The sequence below is a fragment of the Podarcis muralis genome, chromosome 15 (assembly GCF_964188315.1).
Source record: "Podarcis muralis chromosome 15, rPodMur119.hap1.1, whole genome shotgun sequence".
In the NCBI taxonomy this organism is placed as follows: Eukaryota; Metazoa; Chordata; class Lepidosauria; order Squamata; family Lacertidae; genus Podarcis; species Podarcis muralis.
This window is the reverse complement of record NC_135669.1, coordinates 23,076,650-23,100,223: the sequence shown is the minus strand read 5'-3', so window position 1 is coordinate 23,100,223 and position 23,574 is coordinate 23,076,650. Positions and strand designations below refer to the sequence as shown.

Below are 23,574 nucleotides of genomic sequence, written 5' to 3'. Positions count from 1 at the left end.
AGCACTTATCTTCCCCCATATTTACACAGGTCTGGAGGCTCCATCAAAGACCACCTATTGCAATCATCCCATGCTAGCAACATGATCTCTTCGTTACAAAACTGTTCTTTTAAATAGTAGTCTCCATTTTGGGAACCCGTTCTGTTCCTGTGGGATAACCAGCCTCATATAACCAAAATGCTTAAATCTAATTGATGCATGAAAAGATTAAGACCATAGAGTAAGCTATCCTGGCAGGCTTAGCTCACCTTGGGAGGCACTAAGTAATCAAACCATTGTTCCTCTTCAGTCTACCTGGTGAACTCAGCATGTGAAGAAGCTAAGCTGGTTGCTCCAGCTTAGCCGCATGGCTTTCACAAGCCATTCTTGAGTTCCTGTTGCAAGGCATTTAAAGGATCCCTCTTCTGCCTTGAGGCTGGGCACTGTGACATCATTCAGCAACCCCACATTGTACCTTCCGCCTTCTCTAATGGAAACAGCCATAGATGGTGGGAGCAGTGGTGCAGTTAGATAAACTTAGATTGTAATGCATATTACTTCAGCATATGGTAAACACCAACTCCTTAGATGGATGAATAGGAAGCTATCCCTCACATTCTAGTCCAGTACATTTCGAAGGTATGAGACTTTTGAGAAATAATTTATCCCCAATATACTTTCAGGTTCTCCCCCACCCAAGACACAATGAAAATAGAGGAAAATGCTGATGAGCTGGGGATTTTCACCATGTGCTGAAGAGGCAAGCCACTTGCTGCTTTAAAATTTTCAGCAGCACACACAACTGCAAATTCATAGAAACCTACAGTTGCGGCATTGTCAGCTCTCCCACCCTGTGCTCTTAAAGTGCTATCAAACTGCTGCTGAAGAAGATAAATACAGAATAAAAAGTGGCGGCCTTTAAACCAGCATAGCAGTCCTAACAGGCGATTTCAAAACATACTCAGCATACCCCAAACTCTCTCTGACTGGAGCGTCCTGGGGATCTTTAACTCAAGCATTTGCTTTCTCAGTCTGCCTTTTAAAATAATCTGGGCTATTATTTTTGTTTTCTTGCTGGTGTCTCTGGCACCTTGAAGGTCTCTTTCCATCTACCAGATTTATTTTCCAAGAGCAGGAAGTTCTGACTAGTTACAAGGGCTCCCCCTCGTGGCCAGCCTGCATTCTTAGAACCTTTATGCTTTTTAGGGTCTTGGTCTGTACCCATGTTAAAGCACTCCCCCCACAAAAAAAGAATCCTAGGAAGTGCAGTATACCTCTCAAAGAACTACAGTTCCCAGCATCCTTAGACAACAGTTCCCAGGATTGTTGGGGGTGAGGAGAATGTGCTTTAAATGTATGGTGTGGGCACAGTCCTTGTATTTTAGGAAAACCAGACTATAGGATGCAGAGCTGAACCTGAAATGGCCAGTATATGTGGCAGCTCTCAAAAGTGAGAAGGCGGCAACCAGGTCAACTCCAGCAGTCTCACTGGGACAAGCCAAAAGTGGGCTATTCCCTTCTGGAATCGCTGTGGCTGTTCCACCTTGTAGGTATTTAAAAAGATATATACACTAAATTCATTTTACTCTTGTTTCCATCTTTTTCTTCCTTTGGCATCATGTTTAGTAGTTTGGGCAAGATTTCGTCTGTGTTATTTTTTGTTACCCTGCTTAGAACTTTAGGCAGCTTGTGAACAATAAATTGTGACTGATTGTACTATCAGCTAGCAATAATATTCAGTGCTATTGGACAGTATTCTAGAGGAGAGCAGGGTGGAAATTCAATCTGCACGTTGGGAATCTGGAAGGGAACCAACCTAATTTGCACCTCCTAAAACAATACATGAACCAAAACACAGCTTTCTTTTGGAATTGACTTTCCCAAATGTTCTGATGTAATTCTCCAGCCAAATAATGTGTATAAGCATTAGTGAAAATAGCAAACAAAAAAATCCTATAAGGGGAACTGACCCCACAAGATTGTGAGCATTAGGCATACAAAAATATGTTGTAAGAGAAACAGACTCTAAAATGTGGACAAATTTTCATGAGGACTTTAAAGAAATCCATAAATCCTTTAAAGGGATGTGGACAACTGGGCTAAAGACTGGAAAAAGGAGAAACAGAAATTGACAGATCTATCCATCCCTATCTGTAAGCGGCAAAAAGGGTGTGTGTGTGTATGTGTGTAGAGAGAATGAAAGCATGCACTGTAATTCCCCAAAGGGATCCCATATAAGTTGACCCCACAATGAGCAAACGTCCAAAACTTTTAAGTGGTATCATTAATTACAAAACAGACAGTTTAAAAGAAAAGAAAGAAACAGAGAAAGCTTTAAAATGAACGTGACTGATGCTCTGACCTTTGGTTTTGGACATTCAGGGTCAAGCATGTGGCTCAGCTAGAAGGATGGAGTCCGTATGCATTTGGTGAACAGATGCCTTATGTTAACCACAGAGGTACAGTGGTACCTCGGGTTAAGTACTTAATTTGTTCTGGAGGTCTGTTCTTAACCTGAAACAGTTCTTAACCTCAAGCACCACTTTAGCTAATGGGGCCTTCCGCTGCCACTGCACAAATTCTGTTCTCATCCTGAAGCAAAGTTCTTAACCCGAGGTACTATTTCTGGGTTAGTGGAGTCTGTAACCTGAAGCGTCTGTAACCCGAGGTACCAGTGTATATGGAAACACACTCATTTATACCCAATTCCTTTTAAAATTCTTTATTATTTGTCACCAGGAAACATTAGTATGAGTGATCAACAAGCAGATCAACAACTCCATTTGACAGCCATTTGGAATCCACAGTCACTTTTTAATTATTATTTACAGACAACAAAATACAAAGCCCTATTATCCCTATTTGTTTTGTACCTCTTTAGACAGACAGAATGTCTGACTTAACTAATGGTCATGCCAAGGCTGGGAGAGGGGGCAGAACCCTTTCTGCAAACATGGCACTTCAAACCAAAGGTGAGGAACCAATTTTTGGCCTGCCTAACCCTCCAGCAGCTGCATTCCAGTGATGGGTATAGCCAAGACAAGAGCTTGCATGGCCATTAAAACACACACCAACAGGTAAGGTAGCTGTGCACACGAATCAGAGTTCCCTACAGCCACATAAAATATAAACAAGATTTTCTCACTGCCTTCCTCTTGATCATTGTCCCGAACACGCCAGTCAGAACCAGCTGACTTCTCTCTACTGCAACAGTTAACGATGGATCTTCAAATAATGTCAGATGGCTTCAGCAGCTCCTTCTTCAGCGACAGCTTTCAAGAACCCCTAGATTGAATCTCACACAGCCTATGTTAATTTGCATCTTCAGCTGAACAGATGCATATATGTATTTTAAGAGAAGGAAAAACACAAGGTGTTCAGATCCTTCAGTAGGATGGAATTATTCATGATTCTCTCAACAGTAGAGGTAGCTTTCCACATTAAAAAACAACAACAACCTGAACTCAGCTTTCTTCAGCTTCTCCCTGTTCCTACCCAAGCAAGGACGTGGATGAAAGAGAACAAAGGAATTACTAAGGGATTTGTTTCATGAGTGCTGGGGGTTATGTGAAAGGACAGTGAGGCATTCACTATGAATATGCTTTGTTGCCTAATCAGTGGAAGTTCCTCTCCAACAGGACCCTGATGATTTCTGCCCACATAATGTCATGCACAAGCATGGGGGCTTTAAAATAAAATGCAAGCTGTATCCTTGCAAAATGCAATTATCACCACATATGCACCATATTACTAAGTAGCACTAAGTTGCTCCCCAGCATGAGGCGATGCGTGTCACACAAAGGTAAAAGGAGCAAGAATGGATGCAATTAACCTAATTATTGGAAGAGCTGCCCAAAAAAGGACCCCAAGTCGTTTACTACAGTCATCAATGACTCACCTCTATAATATGGTATGGTCTCACTTGGTGTGGGGGGGGGGCGGGGGGCACTTCCTGCCTTCCTTTATTCTGAAGGCCTGAATTTTTTGGTCTCAAATCTTCAGATTTTTTGCTTCTTTACCCAGTTCAGGATACAAGCAAAACGGCACACACAAGCAAACTTACTTGTGACATATGCCTTATGTAGTTCTAGAAAGCTCACAACTTCCATTAATTTGTAGGTAATTTGTAAAGCTTCATAACTTTAATAGCAGTCATGCTTTTATCTCTTGAAAACCTTTTTTTTTTAAAAAAGAAAAAGACAGTTTCCACAGGCTGCTGCCTGGTTTAACCAGAAAACACAATCCTTCATATGATATAATTATCAGACAGAGAACTCCTTTTTGCAATGTCTCTGAAATTCTATGCATTTGTCTATATCAAAGCAGTAAAGCATAGCACTGCTGAATGTTTTTGGCATTTAGACTTCAAAGTGACACATGCTGAGAGGAAAGAAAGTAACAGCAAATTGCAAAAAAGAAGAGCCAATGAGACACCTTAGAAAATGTGCTGGGTTTAATCTACTAATAAGTTGACTAATGCAAGCACCACTAAAATAAACTTACTGGTGGACTGGACCCACTGACAAGGCTCAAAACCTAAGCCAACTCCACAACAGGATTCAGCTCTTAAAAAAACTTCCCAAGACGGCTTTTTTTCACTTGACCAAACCTCTGTCCCCTTCACTCTCATAGGGCCCCTCGAGAATTGCAAAGAGCGCTCTACAGCCTTGAGAATCTGATCATTTTTGTCTTTAGCTGGATCACATTGCTCTGCTTCTAATATACAATGCACTCCATGGAAAGGCAACGTTACCGTATGCTTCACTGAGATTCCCTATAAGATAATCATCCAAAGGATTCCTGAAAGTATAACAAAGGCATTCTGAAAACATAGCAATAGTTCCTTTGCCTTATTTTCTGCATTTGCATTATGATGCTTTCAACAGAGGGACATTGAAATACCAAACAAGTATCTACTCCACAACAGAAGTCAGGCATCAACCTTGCTGTTCAATTAAGAAAAAAGGGCATTTAAACACATATTTTCTAAAAAGCTAGGGGGCATCTTTTGAAAACAACCTATAAAGCAATCTGGACATGTGATGCTTCATGAAAAACCACCCGTTTTATCTTATCTGATAAACTGGGGCACTTGGAAAGTGACATGAATATTGCATGTTTGATATTCATCCTGCAAGCCCATTTTCAAGCTAGTAAATGCAGTCACAAAGGCAGCTATCTAGTTTGTCAACTCCACACACTGACTTATAGCATCTTGCTGGAATTACAATTGAACTGCAAACTATGGATTCAAGAGTGTTAAGGGTCGCACAAAGAAACAAATGGCTTCTAAACTCATTCCAATGGCAACTGAGTTCATGTCAGGTTTCGGCTCCTATGTATTGTGCAAGAAAAAGGAGTGTTCCCAAATTAACTTACCATTAGCATCATCAGCTACAGGCATTTTCTCCATTACTGCATACAACAAAGCTGTTGCTCTGCAACTCGCAACTTATGTATTTCTGCCTTATCAAGCGTAGTCTTCATTACAGAACAGCTTAGTTCTCAATTATATAATTCCATCACCAAGATATCTGAGTGATGTCTACAGTGCCTGTCTCCCAGTAGTGTTACAGGAGAGGGAAGTTTATATACAGTTATTTAAAAATAATGCATATAGGGCTTTCCGATCCTTGGAGAGGGAGGAGCTTATTTATTTTTAAAACTGCCTTCCTCTAGCACTCCTTCATCCCCACAGCCATTTTTAAAACTGCTCAATTTGCTTTCTTTTAGCTTTTTCAAATAATCATGGGGCCCTTTCCCTTCAAAAGAAGAAGGGTTTTTGTATGAGCCCCCAATTCTATCCCAGAGTGTAAAATACTGGCCATAGTTGTAATCAAAGTACAAATGGTGATCAGTGTGATGGGCGGCACCATTGATAATTTCCTTCAGTATGCCAGGAACATGATAGTCCCCGTCATGGATGGAGATTGTCCAGATATTGACGAAGACATAGAGGCCCAAATAGGTCACCTTGTGCAGGGGAAAAAGGAATGGGTAGATGTGATAAGGGACGCTTTGAAGGAAGCCATCCATGGGGTGAAAAGCATGGCTTGCAAATGGAGTTGGGATCTTCCACAGGTGATGGGGCTTGTGCAAACGCTGTGGAAGAAAAGAGAGGAATTAGAACCTTAGAATAGAAACAAGAAAGAGCCCAGAACACTTTCACTTTAATACAGCAACAGAAAGCATCACCTGTGGCAACGAAAGACCATTCTGAGATGCCCTGGCAGTGAGGTGGTGGATTATTTGTGTGTGTGGCTACTACAGGTATGTGAGAATCAAGCTAGGCTTCTATTTTATTGAAAAATAAGATGGCAAAGATCACAATTCTGCTACATGAACCCCTGGCCCGACTACATTTAAAACCTAGTTCACAGTCTTTAAAAAGCAAAGTGTGGAGAGTTGATGGGTGGAAAGAGAGATACAAAAAAGGAAAATGTAACTGTCAAATTGGACCACGCTTTCCATAAGGAAGAATTAACGCATCTAAGGCTTTTTAGTTTAATTTAGAATGAGAGACAACTACTATCAAGTTATTTGGTGAAAAGAGTGAAATCCATATATTACTGAGTGTCTGAAATACTTCCTTTTGTTGGGCTACATCAATTTCTTTCTCTGTGCTGCTCATGATTTATACATCTGTACTATGTCTGTCCTTGCAGCCACTGTGTCCTATGTTTTGATTACACTTTAAAAAACTTTTCTTTTAAAGAAAATGTTCCATTCTCTCATCGTTTTTGACACCCTTTTGGATAACTTTTCCAGCTCTAGTATACTCCAATGCCTTGAGATCTAGCACCACAGTAACTCTACCCCCTTAGCAGTTGGAGAAAGGTAACTCCTTGGTTTTCTTTTCTTATTGCCATGATGCACCAACCTCGGGGCTGTACCATCTTTTGCACTTGATCCTATCAACAGTGGCTGCTGGTGCTAGTCTTTTAGTTCTCTGGCTTTTCCTGCAAGTTAAGCAAGTAGCCTCTAGGGCCAGATGCATATTCATAAGTTTCCTACCTCAAAGTATATATTTATCACACAGGTTCACACACATCTGCCTTGAATCCTATTATTAGTGGCTTACAGTAAAGCAAGTTATGTAGACACTGAACAGAGAAATTAGACTCAAACAGCACAACTCAGAAAAGCTTAAGAAGCAGCAACATGCTACCTGGCTTACCCTACTGCTGCATATGACCACATAACTGATTTGCTGCAGAGGAAACAATGCTAGAGAAGAGCACAATGGATGCAAGTGTTTCCTATCTCCAAACTGGCTGATCCTTGTAGGAACTCTAGAAAAGCCTTCATGGATCAGACTGAGGTACATCTACTCTAGCATTCTATTTGCACCAGCAGCCAGTCAGAAGCAAGGCATGAAACGGATGGTCCTTCCCTGCTTTTTGTCTCCAGCATCTGGTAATGAGGGATATACTGCCTTGATACATGGAGAGTCCCTTCACTCCACCCTCATCTGCACATGGAATGCATCCTCCAGATTGGGTGCACTGTTCTCTAAGCATGTCTTACTAGTTAACACTTTGCCATACCTTATACAAAAGCTTATGATGGAGAAATCGATGAATCCAGTAGATACACATATCAGTAAAGAAGAGGAAAGAGAGCATGCTGAGGATAACACCAAACCAACCTAGACAAAAAAAGAAAGGCGTGAGTTTCTTTTTTAAATAGACATTTAAGAATGTTTAGAATATTTCTGGATTTGTACAATATTGGATTATGAAAACAAAAAGTAGTTTTTATGAAATCCATTTTGAAAGAAGTTTCCTTACTTGAGCCTTTGGCAACGCTGAATCTCAAGCAAGCAGAGCTAATTAATACATTGGAAAGGATCTGAAGGCTAAAGAGATAAAACCTGAAGAGCAACTCCAGCCGAACAAAGTCTGTTTACCATGGCAAGGTGCTCAAGTACAAAGGTGCTTTAGAAACACATATTGACTAAGCCGATGGCACTGCTTTACATATTGCTGACCTACAACAGGAGCTCAGAACGTCTGGCCTGCAGACCATTCTTTGCCTTCCAGAGGGTCCAACTTGGCCACTTCTTTGCTAAACTGCTTCCCCTTGTCAATCAGACGATGTCATCTGACATCACTTGTCAATCATCTGTGGTCAACTGAATTGTTGCACCCTTGCCACAGCAACTTCGGATGCTGATTGCTCTCTCCATGGCTAAAAGGCGAGCATAATCGATATTCTCAGACACACATAATACTTTGCCTCACTCACACATGGCTGGCTCATGACCAGCCCTGTCCTCTTGTTAAGGCTGTTGCTAAGGGCACTCTGGGAGCTTCTTTCTCCTTCACTTTCTCCAGATGAGAAGTGCCTGGTACGGGATTTCACTGGAAGCCTCATTACTTTGTAAGCAACTTTTCTCCCTACAATTTGCGCTCTCTCTGTGTGTGTGTCTCTGCCTTTTATATGGGGGTGAGTAATATGTGGGATGAAATGCTGTTGTAAAGCTGCAGTGGAAAAACTCCCCATCCCAAGGAGGTTGCTGAGTGATCTGCCCAGGTGCCCAGAAGATGGGATGAGTCAGAGCTGAGAAACAAACCTGAGCAATACTTCCCTTGCGTGGAGTAAGCTTATTTTCTTCTGTTCCAGACTGGAGGACACAAACTAACTGATCCAATTTATAAGAAAGGAGATTCTGACTAAACATTGGGGTGGGGGGTGGGGATTCTGATAAGTGCTGTTTCACAGTGGAACAGAATCCCTCAGAATATGGCAGACTCTCCATCCTTGGAGGTTTCTAAGCAGAGGTTGGATGGCCATCTGTCAAGGATGTTTCAGCTGTGATTCCTGCATTGTGGTGGGTGTGCTGGACTAGATGACCCACCTGTCTCTACAAATCCCATGAGTTCCTCCACGATAATGGCCCTCATTATTCTCCATAAATTAGGGTTAGGTGCATTTTCTTCCATGCATGTTTAAGTGTAAGGGAAGCCCACAAAAGCTGCACATCCTGGAAGAATCCTGTTGGGGAAGGAAGCAGCGGCAGCCCACCTCACAGCACTGGTTGGAGAAGATCTCCTAATAATTATACCCTTATTACCTGCATGGCAGGTGAGCAAGATTCAGCAGTGGAATAAACATCCCATGACAGACAATGGAGAGAGTTGCCCATCTGCTGCATCAAAGTAAATAGCAGGGTGTTTTTTGCTCTCTGTGCTGAAGTGGTCAGTGTGAAGGCAAGGCTGAAATGAGGGGTGTGCAGTATAGCCTGAGACTGAGGAGGGTGTGCAATTAAAAAGCTAGCTCAGGGACTGGATTGGCCATCTCTCAGATATTCTTCAGCTGCAATTTCTGCGTTGCAGGGGTTGGACTAGATGGCCCTTGGGGGTCCCTTCGAATTCTACATTCCTGTGATTCTATTGTCCTTGCCAGCATCTGTTCAAGTTGTGGAAGGAATTTGAAGGAGAGAAACAGCAGGTGGGGTTTTGCACTCTATCTTTTCCTGCTTTTGCACACTCAACCCCTTCCCTCCCCAAAACAAGGACAATGGGGAAATATCAGAGCTCAGTGGTAGCGCATGCAGAAGGCCCCAGCATCTCTAGGTAGTGCTGGGAGAGACACTTGCCTGAAACCCTGGAATGCTGCTGCCAGTCTGTGCATACAATACTGAGCTAGATGGACTAGTGATCTGACTCCCTTTGTTTCTAGTGCTTGGGCTTTAATATGCATGTCATATATAGCAAGGTCCCATGAGAAGAAATAAATAAGAGGCCATCCTATGTACAACAAATGGTGGTTAGAAGAAATGAGAAATAAGTTACATAAAGTGGACTCTTGAGATAAGGAAAGGACAGAGACTTTGACCCAATAAAGAGGACATGCCAAGCAGTTTCCTTACCATAAGGAGAGTCTTCAATGTTATCATAGAGTTTGCTGTAGCCTCTGACTTCAGCAAAGAAGATGGCAACCGTGGGGATACTGATCCATGGCATTGATTTGAGGGTGTATTTGATTTCACGCTGCACTTGATTCTGAACACAGGAGAAGACACTTTGTATAAAATAATATCCTGCACATTTACAGCATTTTAGAAAGTTTAGCACAAATATTATCTCAGTAGTCCTTTTAAGGCAGAGACGTATTGTTATCTGCATACTGCAGGTGAGATGCTGAAGCAAAGAGAGGATTGTCTAATGTCACATGACAAAATGACATTTGAAACTGAGATTTCCTAGCTTAGTTTTTGCCAGTACAGTACGCTGCTTTGAGAAGCATGCATGTTTTAAAAACGTAAGTATCTATTCTTCCGCAAAGCAGAAAGATAAACAGGTCATGTTTCTTTGTGAAAAACCTTGTTAAAAGGACTCATCTCAGACAGATGAGGTTTACTAGACCTGGTAAGGAAAGGCAAAACCTACTCCCAATCAGGTAACAATGCTTGTGGCCAAGCTAGCTGTGAGATTCCTAGGACCCCGCCCCTTACTGTTGCCTGCATTCTGCTTTAGAGCAGGCATAGGCAAACTCGGCCCTCCAGATGCTTTGGGACTACAATTCCCATCATCCCCGACCACTGGTCCTGTTAGATAGGGATGATGGGAGTTGTAGTCCCAAAACATCTGGAGGGCCGAGTTTGCCTATGCCTGCTTTAGAGTTACTACCCTGGAGATCTATACTTATGGCAAAATAGCTGCGAGGCTCTGCTTGCTTCCTTTCCCCCACAAAACTACTTTAACCTCACCCAAAGAGCTTTCCTTTACTAGAAGAGCTACCATATTTTTCGCCCTATAGGACGCACTTTTTCCCCTCCAAAAATGAAGGGGAAATGTGCGTGCGTCCTATGGGGCGAATGCAGGCTTCAGGACTTCACGCCGGTCTCCCAAGGGTTGCGCAGAGCTTCCTGCATTCCCGGGCTTCGCGCAGCTCTGCGCAACCCTAGGGAGCCCGGCGCGAAGTTGCGCTGGGCTCCCGAGGGTTGCGCAGAGCTGCCTGCAGTCCCGGGCTTTGTGCAGCTCTGCGCAACCCTAGGGAGCCCGGCGCGCAAGCCTGGGGAGACCGGCGTGACTTCCTGCCGGGCTCCCTAGGCTTGCGGATAGCAGGCTGTTCTGGGGGCTGGGGTGGGGAGAAGCTCGGGCTTCCCCCGCGCCTGGGGGGGGAAAAATATTTTTTTTCTTTATTCCCCCCCCCAAAAAAAAACTAGGTGCGCCCTATGGGGCGAAAAATACGGTAAATCCCAAGGTTCAAACCCCAGTATCTCTTAATTAAGGAGGATACCACATATCAAAGCAAGTGAAAGACACCTGCAAGAGATTTAGAGAGCTGCTGCCATTCAGATAGAAACTTGTTAGGCTAGATCAGAGTTACATAATCCAGATGTTGCTGTACAAGAATTCCAATTGCTGCTGGCCACTGGGAATGCTGACTGGGTGTTGAAATCTGACATCTGTGAAGCCCTAAATTAGGTACTAGATATACTAATAATCTTACTTGGAGTACGAGTACTTCATTTCTTCATACTCCAGTAATCCAGATTAGTTTGCATAAGCACTAGAGTCACCACCGCAATCATAAACAAGCAGGTTCAGAAAGAATAGGTGGGAAAGTCACCCTTATAGCTCTTTAAGCTCTATGAACTGAAAAGGCCACCTCACTACATTCCAGGACCCAATGAACATTTCCACAAAATAGTTGGAGAGTAACAACCTTAAGCAGCATTATTAGGCCTAAAATTGCAAATCACACTGAAAACACCCATAGTTTAAATCTAAACTGTTTGCATTTCAAAATGTTAGTGTTACAAGGATGTTCCAAAATGACCATATTGGTTAAAACGTGACTGCATTTACTAGGGTGAAAACAAACAAACAAAAGCACCACACCATAGCTGTCAACTTACAGATTTGAAAATAAGGGACCAGCAGCCAAAATAAGGGACCTGCAGCCTCACCTGTTCCAGGCACTCCAGTCTTCCTGTCCTCCTGCAGTCTGGTCAAACTCATGCTGGTAGCTTCGAGAACACTGTCCAACCAACTTTGTAACCAGAAGTTCAACTGAATAGAATCTGAATCACATGCACCACAAGGCCTATGCAGTCTCAACTTAAGATGGCTCCCCGGCCTGGCTTTGCACTGCAAAGTTTGCAGCAGCACGTGCAACAAAATGGCATCCAGCATTCAAAAAACCCCTCAGCTTGCATTAACTAGCCACACACAAGGCATGCAAGCTCCACCCCCCAGTCGTTCTTAGACTTCTTATTAGGTGAGCAACACAGCAAAGCAACACAATTGGAGCCTTTGAAATTTAAGGGACATCCATCAATAAGGGACAGCAGCGGGACATGGCGCTGGAATAAGTGACTGTCCCTTCAAATAAGGGACACTTGACAGCTATGCACCACACACAACAGAGGTCTGTCTGTGTACAGACATCCCAGAAAGGTACATACAAGACTCTCTGAAGCCTAGCCATAGACCACTGAAGAACTTAGAAAAGGGAAGAGCTGTGACACAGTGACTCACCTCCAAATACTGAGGATGTTTCTTTAGAGAGTGATCAAATATGAAGTAGTAGCTGAAACTGCCAATCAGCAAATAAAGGACAAGAGCACCCACATTTGTTATGACAATAAGGCTAATAAACTGTCGAAAAGGGTTATCTTCTGGCCATGCTGCTGGATAAACATAAGGCGTCAAAACGGAGTCATCTGCATATGCCAGGACAAGATCCATTGTTGTACCTGCATAAAATTGCCATGAATTAATGGAAGGGGATACATCAAACCTCAGTGAAGACACAAGAATGGTAACCTTGACAGGTAGGCTGTTCTAAAAATAGGCTACAATGCTGTGCAAATGAGTTCCCAAATGTTTAGTGAACTAATAATATACAAATAATCTAACAGAATGCCAGCATGGCTAATGAGCAGAGTCAATGAAGCAAAAAACCTTTACTTTAAAAGTCTTATTCAAATAAAAATAATAAAGAACACATAATGTGGCAAAACAAGCATTAGTTAATGGGTGATACAAGTGGGGAAAATTTGAAGAGCTTATTGGTAAGACAAACTTTTACATAGTTTTTAGATACATCGGAAGTAGGAAACCACACGGAGACATGGAAAAAAGAGGCTAGAAAAGCTGTACTAATTCCTCATTTTGGCCTTCACTCTGGAAGGTATCCTACCAACTTTCGGCACTCTTAATAAACTATTTGTTGTTGTTTAGTCGTTTAGTCGTTTAGTCGTGTCCGACTCTTCGTGACCCCATGGACCAGAGCACGCCTGGCACCTCTGTCCTCCACTACCTCCCGCAGTTTGGTCAAACTCATGCTGGTAACCTCGAAAACACTATCCAACCATCTCGTCCTCTGTCGCCCCCTTCTCCTTGTGCCCTCCATCTTTCCCAGCATCAGTGTCTTCTCCAGGGAGTCCTCTCTTCTCATGAGGTGGCCAAAGTACTGGAGCCTCAGCTTCACGATCTAAATAAACTATAGCTCCCATAAATAAACTATATAAATTATAGCTCCCATAATTATTTGGGGGAAAAGACAGCTATGACTGTTTGAAGCAGGAGTCCTCAAACTCAGCCCTCCATGTTTTTGGCCTACAACTCCCATGATCCCTAGCTAGCAGGACCACTGTCAGGGATGATGGGAACTCTAGTCTCAAAACATCTGGAAGGCTGAATTTGAGGACACCTGGGAAGTGACTTTATATTGTGATGCCCGTGTGGTGCAGTGGTTAGCGTCAGACTAGGATCTGAAATCACCCATGAGACATCTGAAGGCAGGCCTGTTTAGGGAAGTTTTTAATGACTGATGTTTTAATGTATTTTTAATCTTTTGTTGGAAGCCATCCAGAGTGGCTGGGGTATGAATAAATAAATAAATTATTATTATTATTATTATTATTATTATTATTATTATTATTATTATTATTATTATTATCAGGAGGGACGTTGGGCCAGCCACACACTCTCAGCCTAACCTAACCCCACAGGGCTGTTGCGGGGAGAAAATGGGGGGAAACATACATGCCACCTTGAGCTTCTCAGAGAAAAAGGTGGGATATACATGGAACAAATAACTAAAGCATGTTTTAAATGTATGGCCTGAGTAAGAGGCAGTTTTGAGGACAAGCTACAGAACCTGCCAATTTGTTCCTGCTGCTTCAAAAAGAGCTCCTGCAATTAAAAAGCCACCATGACGCCGAAGCAGACTGAATTTTAAGCCCCGCAAGTAGCTGCATCCTACTTACCCAAAAGGGGCTTGCGCACAGGAGGAGGACCAGAAGGTGGACTAGTGGGGGGCTACACCCCGTTGCATTCTGGGAACCGCGCGCCCCTCGCTCGCTCGCTCGCCCGGCTTTTGTCCTTCGAGCCGAAGGAGGCCCCTCGCCGTCCACAGGTGTTTCCCCTGCCTGCCTGGTCCTGCGCCGCCTCCTTCCTCTTACTCCGCCAAAAGCGCCGCGCAGGTCGAAATCCAACGCTCTAGCGACGTGACGTGTGAGCAGGTAAGCGGTGGGCGTGGCCGCTCCGGATAGCGGCCAAATGGCTGAGGAGGGAAAGAGGGGGCGGGCAAAGAGAAGGAAGCGCTAGCCTGATGGGACGACAGCGCCCCAGGCCAGGAGTCGCGCGACGCTGGCCTGTTGTGTGACGACGCCCGCGCGTGGCTCAAGGTACGGCGTCGGATTGGACGGGTCTCCAGAGAGGGGCGAGGCAGTTGGAGGAAAGCAGGAGGCAGCGAGCGAATGAGCAGGCCGGGCGTCGAAAGGGGGCGGGGCTAGGCGTGTCGCGCGGTTTTGTTTTCCCGTTCCTGAGGTAAAAAAGTACCCTGTCAGAAGCTTCTCAAGGGGAGGATGGAGCTCTGAGGGGAAAGTTGGCCTAGTTGTTTTTTTTACCTCAGGTGTGTCAGCCTCAGCAGCAGGTTGACGTGACCAGCGTTCAGTAATCAAGGGCGCGCACACCCACCCACCTATATTTATCTCACTTCATAAAAATTATTCACCACGTGATGGTTAAAAAAACCCTCAAAAGCGTTTTTGTTTTTTAAAAAAGCTAAAACTATATAATTATATAGTGGTCTTCAGCTGGTTGAGATCCACTTCTGACTGCCCACTTTCACATGTTCACTATAGATTTTATGATGGAATAGTTTATTGTTTCAATCTTCATGGTCATATCAACCACAGGGGGGGAAATTATATAGAACCTATATACATATATATATGTATTAAAATGTACAAAAGTAATAATAATAACAGTACTCAAAATTGTTAACATACAAATGGTTAAAGGAAACTAATATATTAAAATCATCCCATTAAATACTTGCAGTTCACCATTTACCTCAATAAAATTTCTCAGCTTTTGGGCAGCCGCTGCAAATTTCGCAGCTGTCCCAAATTACTGGTAAACAACAGATATGTGATATTCGCTTGATCACCATCTGGTATCATGCTTAACAAATTCAGAATAAACTCCGTCTTCTGTTTAGAATGAAAAGAGCAGTAAAATAAATAATGATAAAAGATCTGCTGCTTGAGCCACACATATGGTATAAGACTGGCTGTGTATGTACTATGCATTTGTTTTTTTGTTTTTTTTAAAGTCATTTTTTCACAAAGAAAAAAAACGTTAAAATTTTTTACATAAACCATAAGTTACTTTATCAATTGACTTCCCATCCTCCCCTTTCATGGTTTCTGTATTTAGCCTCAAATGCTGTGTATTTTGCCTATACTATTCAATACATTCAATTTAACCTATTTATCTTAATAATTCACACTGTTGCTCATATTTCAAATGGGTGGGGTATAAATAAATATATTATTATTATTATTATTACTACTGTGCAAGGGAGGAGGATGGGGCAGAAACCTAGAAGACCTCTTTGCCTCCAGAGCAACTCCATCAAGTCCAGGGATCAAGACTTCAATGATATGTACACCACCTGGAAGTCAATCCTATCCTATTCTGAATAAAACTTTTTCAGGATTGCATTGCATTGCATTGCAATCTTTCCTAACCATGGCCACACACAGATTGACCCCACAGGAATGGGAAGAGATTCCTTCCAGACTTTTGGCATGATGCTGTTGCCCTAGTTCAGGGGTCTGCAACCTTTAAGACAAAAAGAGCCACTTGGACCCGTTTCCGAAGGAAAAAAACTGGGAGCCGCAAAACTCGTCATTATAAAAATAACTTTTTTGTCACTTTTTATTATTTCTTTGTTTGACCCCTCAGAATTACTCCTCCTCATAGAAATAAACGTTAAATTAACAAGTTACCTTTGTGTGTGTGTGTGTGTGTGTGTGTGTGTGTTCTTCACTCCCCTTCAAAACAGTGACCAGCGTACATGACCGAGGGCCTTCTGGCGGTTCCCTCATTGCGAGAAGTGAGGCTACAGGGAACCAGACAGAGGGCCTTCTCGGTAGTGGCGCCCGCCCTGTGGAACGCCCTCCCATTAGATGTCAAAGAGATAAATAATTACCTGATATTCAGAAGACATCTTAAGGCAGCCCTGTTCAGGGAAGTTTTTAATATGTAATGCTGTACTGTTTTTAACACTGATTGGGAGCCGCCCAGAGTGGCTGGGGAAGCTCAGCCAGATGGGCGGGGTATAAATAATAAATTATTATTATTATTATTTCAATGCAGTGACCAGCGTACATGGCCCTTACAATGTAGCAGGCGGGCGGGAAGGTGACGTCGGGACGGTGCGTGACTAACGTACGCACCGCCCCCATGCGACGTCACAGCCAGTACAGCGCCCGCCACAGTGGGGAGTGTCGGGGCGCACAATGCGCCTCCTCCCCTTGCTAGTATCCGCCCCGAAGCCGCGGCAAAGGTGTAAAAGAGCCACATGCGGCTCCGGAGCCGTGGGTTGCAGACCCCTGCCCTAGTTAGTAGCTGGTGTGCCCAGGAGAAAGCGGGTGTGTAGAGCAGCAATGGAGAACCTGTTGTCCCTTCAGATGTTACTGGACTACAATGCCTATAAGTCCAAGTCACCCAGCCAGCATAGCTAATGATCAGGAATGATTGGAGCTGTAGTGGCACAAAGTTTCCCTGCAGTGCTGTAGAACAACCCCATAGATTGTGATCAAGGGAGAAAGAGAGGCTGCATTTATCTGGGACCTTTTTTTATTATTATTTCAGAGGGTTCCCTGTAGAAGCTGCAGCCTATTTAAATAAATTTATGCAAAAAGAAAAAAATACAATCCTATGCCCTTATATGCATTTAATTGCTCCTTCTGGAGTCGCTACCCTTGCCGTGAGGCATTCTTTGTTGTGGCTGAGGCTGTTGCAACCACTGCACTTGTCTGTGTGCAAAGATCACCAGTGTTGAAGCAATGATTCTTCAACATCAACTTCGTAGGACTGGTCAATGTTATGCGGATGCCTGATGATCGTCTTCCAAAGCAACTACTCTATTCTGAACTTAAAAATGGAAAGCGTAATTCTGGTGGTCAACAAAAGACGTTTAAAGACTGTCTCAAGGCAAATCTTAAACATTGTATAAACACTGACAACTAGGAAACACTGGCCTGTGAGCGCTCCAGTTGGAGAACAGCCTTTACCAAAGGTGTCATGGGCTTTGAAGACACTCGAACTCAGGACGCAAGGGAGAAACATGCTAAGAGGAAGGCAGGCTTGGCAAATCCACACCGTCATCAACTCCCGCCTGGAAACCAATGTCCCCACTGTGGAAGGACGTGTGGATCCAGAATTGGCCTCCACAGTCACTTACGGACTCATTGTTAAAACCATGTTTATGGAAGACAATCTTACTCGGCTACGAGTGATCGCCAAAGAAGAAGAAGAAGACACACTCCTTCCCCATTTTACCCCCTTTTCGGGAGGGGAATGGGTCTTCCAGTTTTTACTACTTCTGCATACTTTGGAGATACACAGGATTTAACACACACACACACACACACACACACACAAACAAACACACACACACACGGGGGTATATTTTTTGGGGGGGCAAAGTTGTTCAGTTTGTCTTTTTTGGCCAAAGTTGTTGAACTTTTTTTTAGTTCTGCCCAAAGTTGATTATCTTTTTGGGCAAAATTGCAAAATAATAATAATAATCCGTTTTTGAGCTATTTTTGTGGGAAATCGGCAAAAACAGGACTTCTTCTTCTTCTTCTTTTTTTCTGATTTCCGCCTGGACACTGCTGCCGACTGCAGTATTTCAGATATGTCTGCAAAATCCTGGACATATGGCAACCCTAACAAACAGATAAAATAAGAATGTGGCAAAGAGAGAAAGCTGCTGAAGAGTGAGCAGGCACATAGAAAAAGGAAGAGGATGAAAGAAAGAAAAAAACAACAGTGCTTCACTGGGGAATTTATAGCAACATTTTGCTCTGCTTATTCTCATTTATTTGTGAACATGAATGTAACAGATATTGGGCCTCCTTGTGAAGAAAGTGATTCTGGTGCAATTCTCACAATTTGGCAAATTTCGACTAGCAAGCTAGTCTGTTGCAATATTTACACTAAATGAAACCTTTCTTATTAAGTATAAAAGGAAATGCTTTGTCTTTATTCTACAAAAGTTCTGTTATACTACACTTATGAGGCACCAGAATAATTCTGCTGTATGTTACTTCCTTGTGCTAATGAGCCAAAGTGTGCCAAGCACAATGCCCCTTAAATGACATAACGATAATTGCTGAGGCTGTTGACACAGCAAAATGTTGCCCATCTGTTATTCCCCATGACATCTAAAGCAATATCACTAAATAGCACAAAAACAGGGTCCGTGCTCTGTTTAGATAAGAGGTTGGGTCTGAATTGTGCCAGGCAAGCCTGTGCATGTTGATTCAGAAGAAAGGTCCAGTGATTGCAATGGGGTTTACATCCAGGTAAAACTGCATAGATCTACAGTGTTAATTGCCTTCTAGATTGTAGATAAGAAAAGAATTAATTCATCGCCCAGTTAAGAAATCACTGTACTGCATGTGCTTCCTGAATGCAAGGAGGCATACCCTGGAACAGTGACTCATGCAAAGTCTCAGAGTTTGCCAGCTTCAGAGCTAGATTTTTTTTATTTTTTAATCTCTGAGGATGGGTATGTTGGGCTCTCAAGAACCTTTACTTACTTATTTCCTGTAGGGTGCTTGCAATTCACTTGTGGCACACTAGTATGCCCGAGTGCATAACTTTGACTTACCTTATTTAGGAAATGTTTTGTACCCTCCGATGAAAATAGGGACATCTCATTCCATAATGATAATTTTACTATTTACACCCCATATATCTTCCTGAGTTGCCCCAGCCACTCTGGGCAACTTCTAACATATATAAAAACATAATAAGACATTAAACATTTTTTTAAAAACCTTCCCTATACAGGATTGCCTTCAGATGGCTCGGGGGTCAGATAACTCCATACCCTCCAACATTTATCCAATGAAAATAAGACATCCGAAGGAAAAGTGGGACATTCCGGGATCAAATCAGAAACCAGGACAGCTTCTCTAAATCAGGGATGTCCATGGAAAATAGAGGTGTTTCGAGGGTCTGATGTTTTAAGATCTGTATTAATGATACTGCCATTTCCCCAACCATACTGAAGCTGCAATCACATTGGCATTTGCAGTTAAATTCACTTCTAAGCAGACCTGCAAAGGATTGCATCATAAATGTTTACAGTTGTTAGATACTAGTCTGGCAGCTTGCTCAAAGACATACCCACCAAATGTGTCTAATTACAATTCCAGTTTAGTTTAGGTTCAGTGATACAAAACTAGGTAAATTTTAGTTAAGAGACGACCTTCGAGCAAGATATTCTAATGATTGTGTTTTGCATAACTGGTAAATTGACATCCAGTCTAGTCTGTAAGTTGCCTCTGTTTTATATAATTGTTGTTTTAAGGTAACCAGCTAGCAGGATCAACTAAATTTTGCAGCTTGTGACCCACAATTATGGATCCCCAATGAGTCACCCCTTCTTGGTTCCCAGAGCTCAAATGTGTGGTGCATGATCGGTTTCCTGAATTGTTCATGTTGACCCTTCCTCAGTTCATAATATGGATCCTGTTAAAAAATAATTGCTAGCCAGAGCTATAGGGGTAACAGTATATCTGAATATATGTAAACAACCCTCAAAATTGTTCCTTCTATTCACTTACTTGTTTATGAATGCATTTTTTAAAAAACACTGGTGCATTATTACAGGGACAGGAAATGGCAAAGAGTAGCAGAGGAGTTGGGACTGCCCAGTAATATCAAAGCTAGGAATAGCTTCCATCCTGTGGCTGTAATTTGACAGTCTGACACAGATTTCTGAGGTGCTGAGCTGTAGCTATTGCAAAACACACAGCCTAGCAACACAGGTAAGTACAAACACCATTGCACATTTCACCCATACAAAAGAATACTTAGAGAACTATGCTTCCTCCTTTCTCACTGTTCAGAGCTTAAATCAAGTTTTGCTCTCTGGATACTTTCTAGGAACCCAGAACCCCAATTCCCTGTTTCTGGGGAGGTGATGAGTTTGCTTTCAGATGTGCTAATCTGTTAATCCTCATGGAAATGCTCATGGAAGACTTCACAACTTTTCTCAAGGTATAGTGTTTTAAGACTGGTGCTTTAGTTTGCAATTGTTGTGCTTTTTTTATTATTATTACATATTTTCAAACCTGCATGTGAACTGCTCTGAAAGGAATTTGCCCTGAAAGGCATCTTAGAAATGCTGAAAATACACCAAAATACTAGCCAGCAGTCCACCTCTCTTAGTGTCTTCTCACTGTATCCTACCTAACACACACACCAAAAAGGTGATGTGCAGAATCCATTGGGGAGTTCTCCCAGAATACAGTTAGTTTTATTTATTTCTGTGGCACATTTGCAGGAAGCAGTTGCAGTGGCTTGTGCCCATGATTTCTTTCTCCAGGAGACTGGAAAGCGGTGATGAATTACAACTGGCTTTGAAGGACTTGTAAAATGGTTAATACAGGTTCATGAATGAGGATAGGTCTATAATGATGATGATGATGATATTTTTGGCAATGGAAGGGTTAACCCACTGGCACCTGGATGCATTCTGTATATCTGCCTGGAAGGATCCTTCATGGTAAGTGACCAGGGGCGGATTTAGGTTTGATGAGGCCCTAAGCTACTGAATGTAATGGGGCCCTTTATATATCTAGCTGTCCTTTGTCAACAAATCGTTGCTGTTTTTTGTGTTGACTATATGCTATATGGTAATTTATGGACCTAATAGGTATCTAAAGCCATTTGCACATAAAAAAAGATCTATTTATCAAAGTAATTGTTGAACTGAAATACAATTAAGAGGAAGTATATTATAGTGAAATACAATTAAGAAGAAGTATATTAAGAGTGAAATAATTCCTAAGTTCTAACTTAAAATGATTTTTTCTTCATAACAAACTTAATAATGCAAACACATTGGCATTTGGCAATAACAAAAGTTCCTTTAGAAACACAATTTACAAAGACTCATAATTTTTGGGTGGCCCCCAAGAGAGTGGGGCCCTAAGCTATAGCTTGTTTAGCTTATATGTAAATCTGGCACTGTAAGTGACCAATGTTCCTCTGTATCACACAGATTCAGAGACTTCACCCTTTGAAATTCACTTATAGAAAACCTTCAAAAGGTGAACATGAAAAATCCAAGTAAGTAATAAAATACTTTTCCTTTGAATTGAAAGTTATTGAATTGCTTTCCCACAACAAATTCTGAATGTTTTCGCATGTTGAACATTGCTTTGATATGATCAGACTAGGATTTTTTTATAAAATGACTTTCCCCCCATCTGAAATGAATTGTTTTGCATAAATAAAGGTAAAGGTAAAGGGACCCCTGACCATTAGGTCCAGTCGTGGCCGACTCTGGGGTTGCGGCGCTCATCTCGCTTTATCGGCTGAGGGAGCCGGCGTACAGCTTTCGGGTCATGTGGCCAGCATGACTAAGCCGCTTCTGGCGAAGCAGAGCAGCACATGGAAACGCTGTTTACCTTCCCGCCGGAGCGGTACCTATTTATCTACTTGCACTATGACGTGCTTTCGAACTGCTAGGTTGGCAGGAGCAGGGACTGAGCAACAGGAGCTCACTCCGTCGCGGGGATTCGAACCACCAACCTTCTGATCAGCAAGTCCTAGGCTCTGTGGTTTAACCCACAGCGCCACCCACGCCCCTTTGCATAAATAATTTTCTGTAATGTGCCAGATTCACAAATGGTGCAGTCTGTGAGTGTACCCAGGGGTGTGCGGGGGGGGGGGGCAAATGCCCCCCTAAATCAAGTAAATAAATAAAAATACTTAACTATCTGATCAATCGCATCAGGGATAGCTCGGTTCTCCCCGCCAAAACAAAACGCCTACCCCCCCCAACATAAATCCAGGCTATGCCCATAGTGCAGTCCCTACACAGATGTTAAGCCTCACTGAATTCAATGGGACGTACTCAGAGGCAAACATTTATTATTGTATGACAGCCTAAGTGAGGCTGCTAAGTGAATAATTGTTGGTGGCAATAATGTGGAACAGCAAATAAACTATTAGCATTATAAATAAGAGAATAGAAAATAAAGGATGATTTCCCCACCCAATAAAAACACAGGACTCACCTAATGAACCCTGGCAGCAGAACCCCTGTGCAAGAGCTTCCACTTGTGCAATGGGATGTCTCTCCTCTTTTCTCCCCCACTGCCCCAAATTGGCTCGAGTGGGTGTGGGTGTGGAGAACGCCTAGAACAGCTTGCAGGAAAAATGGGGATCGTTCCATCTGGCAGGCTGATACGCTTGTGGAGACATAATGTTTGTAATAGCACTACACTGAATTCCACCCATAACCAGGAGGCTATAGATGGTATTCAACCAAATTTTATTCAGACCAGATCTATTAAAATGAATGGGACTAATTTAGTCATGTTTATTAATTTCAGTGGGCCTGATGTGAGTAAAATGTAATTGAATGCCAACCTATGCACACTGGGGTACATACAAATATTACAAGAAAAAAAAATTTTTTTTAATGTATCAATAAAAACCAAAGTATCTTGGAAAATAAGCAGTAACTGTCTAGATACTTTGTCATTCGTAAAGATTACAAATACAAAACCTTGCACTTTTAACTGAAGCAGTTAATGAATGCTAATGTACAAGTATGGCTCAACTGCTGAATTATCCAATTAATTCTGAGATTATGGCTTTGCGTTTTAGAAGATGTTAATAATGCTTGCTGACCAGGGCTGTGTTGATTAGTTCATCTCGCCCATTAATTGTGCAAGAGCTTTGCACAGAGAGGCACAAACAGTTTATTGTCTTTCACAGCTCTCTGGATCAAGGCCAGTCTTTTCCCAGGGTTCCCAGACAAGAGCCCCTGTCAGACATGGAGAACTTCACTCACTCGTTGTCATTAGACCCATTCTTGGCAAAAGCAGCAAGAGATACGTCTACTGATGTAGTCAAAAGCGCTGTGAAGGACTTTGCCGATGAGTACCTCAACAGGGCTGCTATTTTCAATAGCATGGATGAAATAGTGACTGAGGTGGCCCATGCAGCTTTGCCAAAACTAGTGAGTAATATACTGGCCACCTTTCTCCCACATCTCCTCCTTTCTGCCCCCTGTGCAAAAGGAAATAAA

At 42.6% G+C, this 23,574-nt stretch overlaps 2 protein-coding genes across 6 annotated transcripts in view; one reads left to right on the top strand and one right to left on the bottom strand.

Moving 5' to 3' along the window:
* Positions 1–2,685: 2,685 nt before the first annotated feature.
* Positions 2,686–14,441, bottom strand: SC5D (sterol-C5-desaturase). The gene is made up of 5 exons (XM_028707516.2): positions 14,207–14,441; positions 12,471–12,688; positions 9,854–9,986; positions 7,527–7,627; positions 2,686–6,081 (listed from the first exon to the last, which is right to left on the bottom strand). Exons 2-5 carry the CDS (start codon positions 12,678–12,680, stop codon positions 5,629–5,631), a joined length of 897 nt encoding a protein of 298 aa, XP_028563349.1. The 5' UTR covers positions 12,681–12,688; positions 14,207–14,441; the 3' UTR covers positions 2,686–5,628.
* The window catches only part of LOC114585162 (uncharacterized), a 21,944-nt gene continuing 12,723 nt past the window's right edge, over positions 14,354–23,574 (top strand). For 2 of the 5 annotated variants that reach the window (XM_028707517.2, XM_077919523.1), the window contains exons 1-5: positions 14,523–14,626; positions 20,139–20,296; positions 20,415–20,528; positions 21,535–21,602; positions 23,262–23,505. In XM_028707517.2, the coding sequence (XP_028563350.2) occupies positions 20,490–20,528; positions 21,535–21,602; positions 23,262–23,505 (351 nt within the window). In that variant the 5' untranslated portion in view covers positions 14,523–14,626; positions 20,139–20,296; positions 20,415–20,489. Of the gene's footprint in view, positions 14,462–14,522; positions 14,627–14,699; positions 14,769–20,138; positions 20,297–20,414; positions 20,529–20,856; positions 21,037–21,534; positions 21,603–23,261; positions 23,506–23,574 lie in introns of those variants that run through there. The other 3 variants (XM_028707520.2, XM_028707522.2, XM_028707524.2) reach the window with 3 other exon arrangements.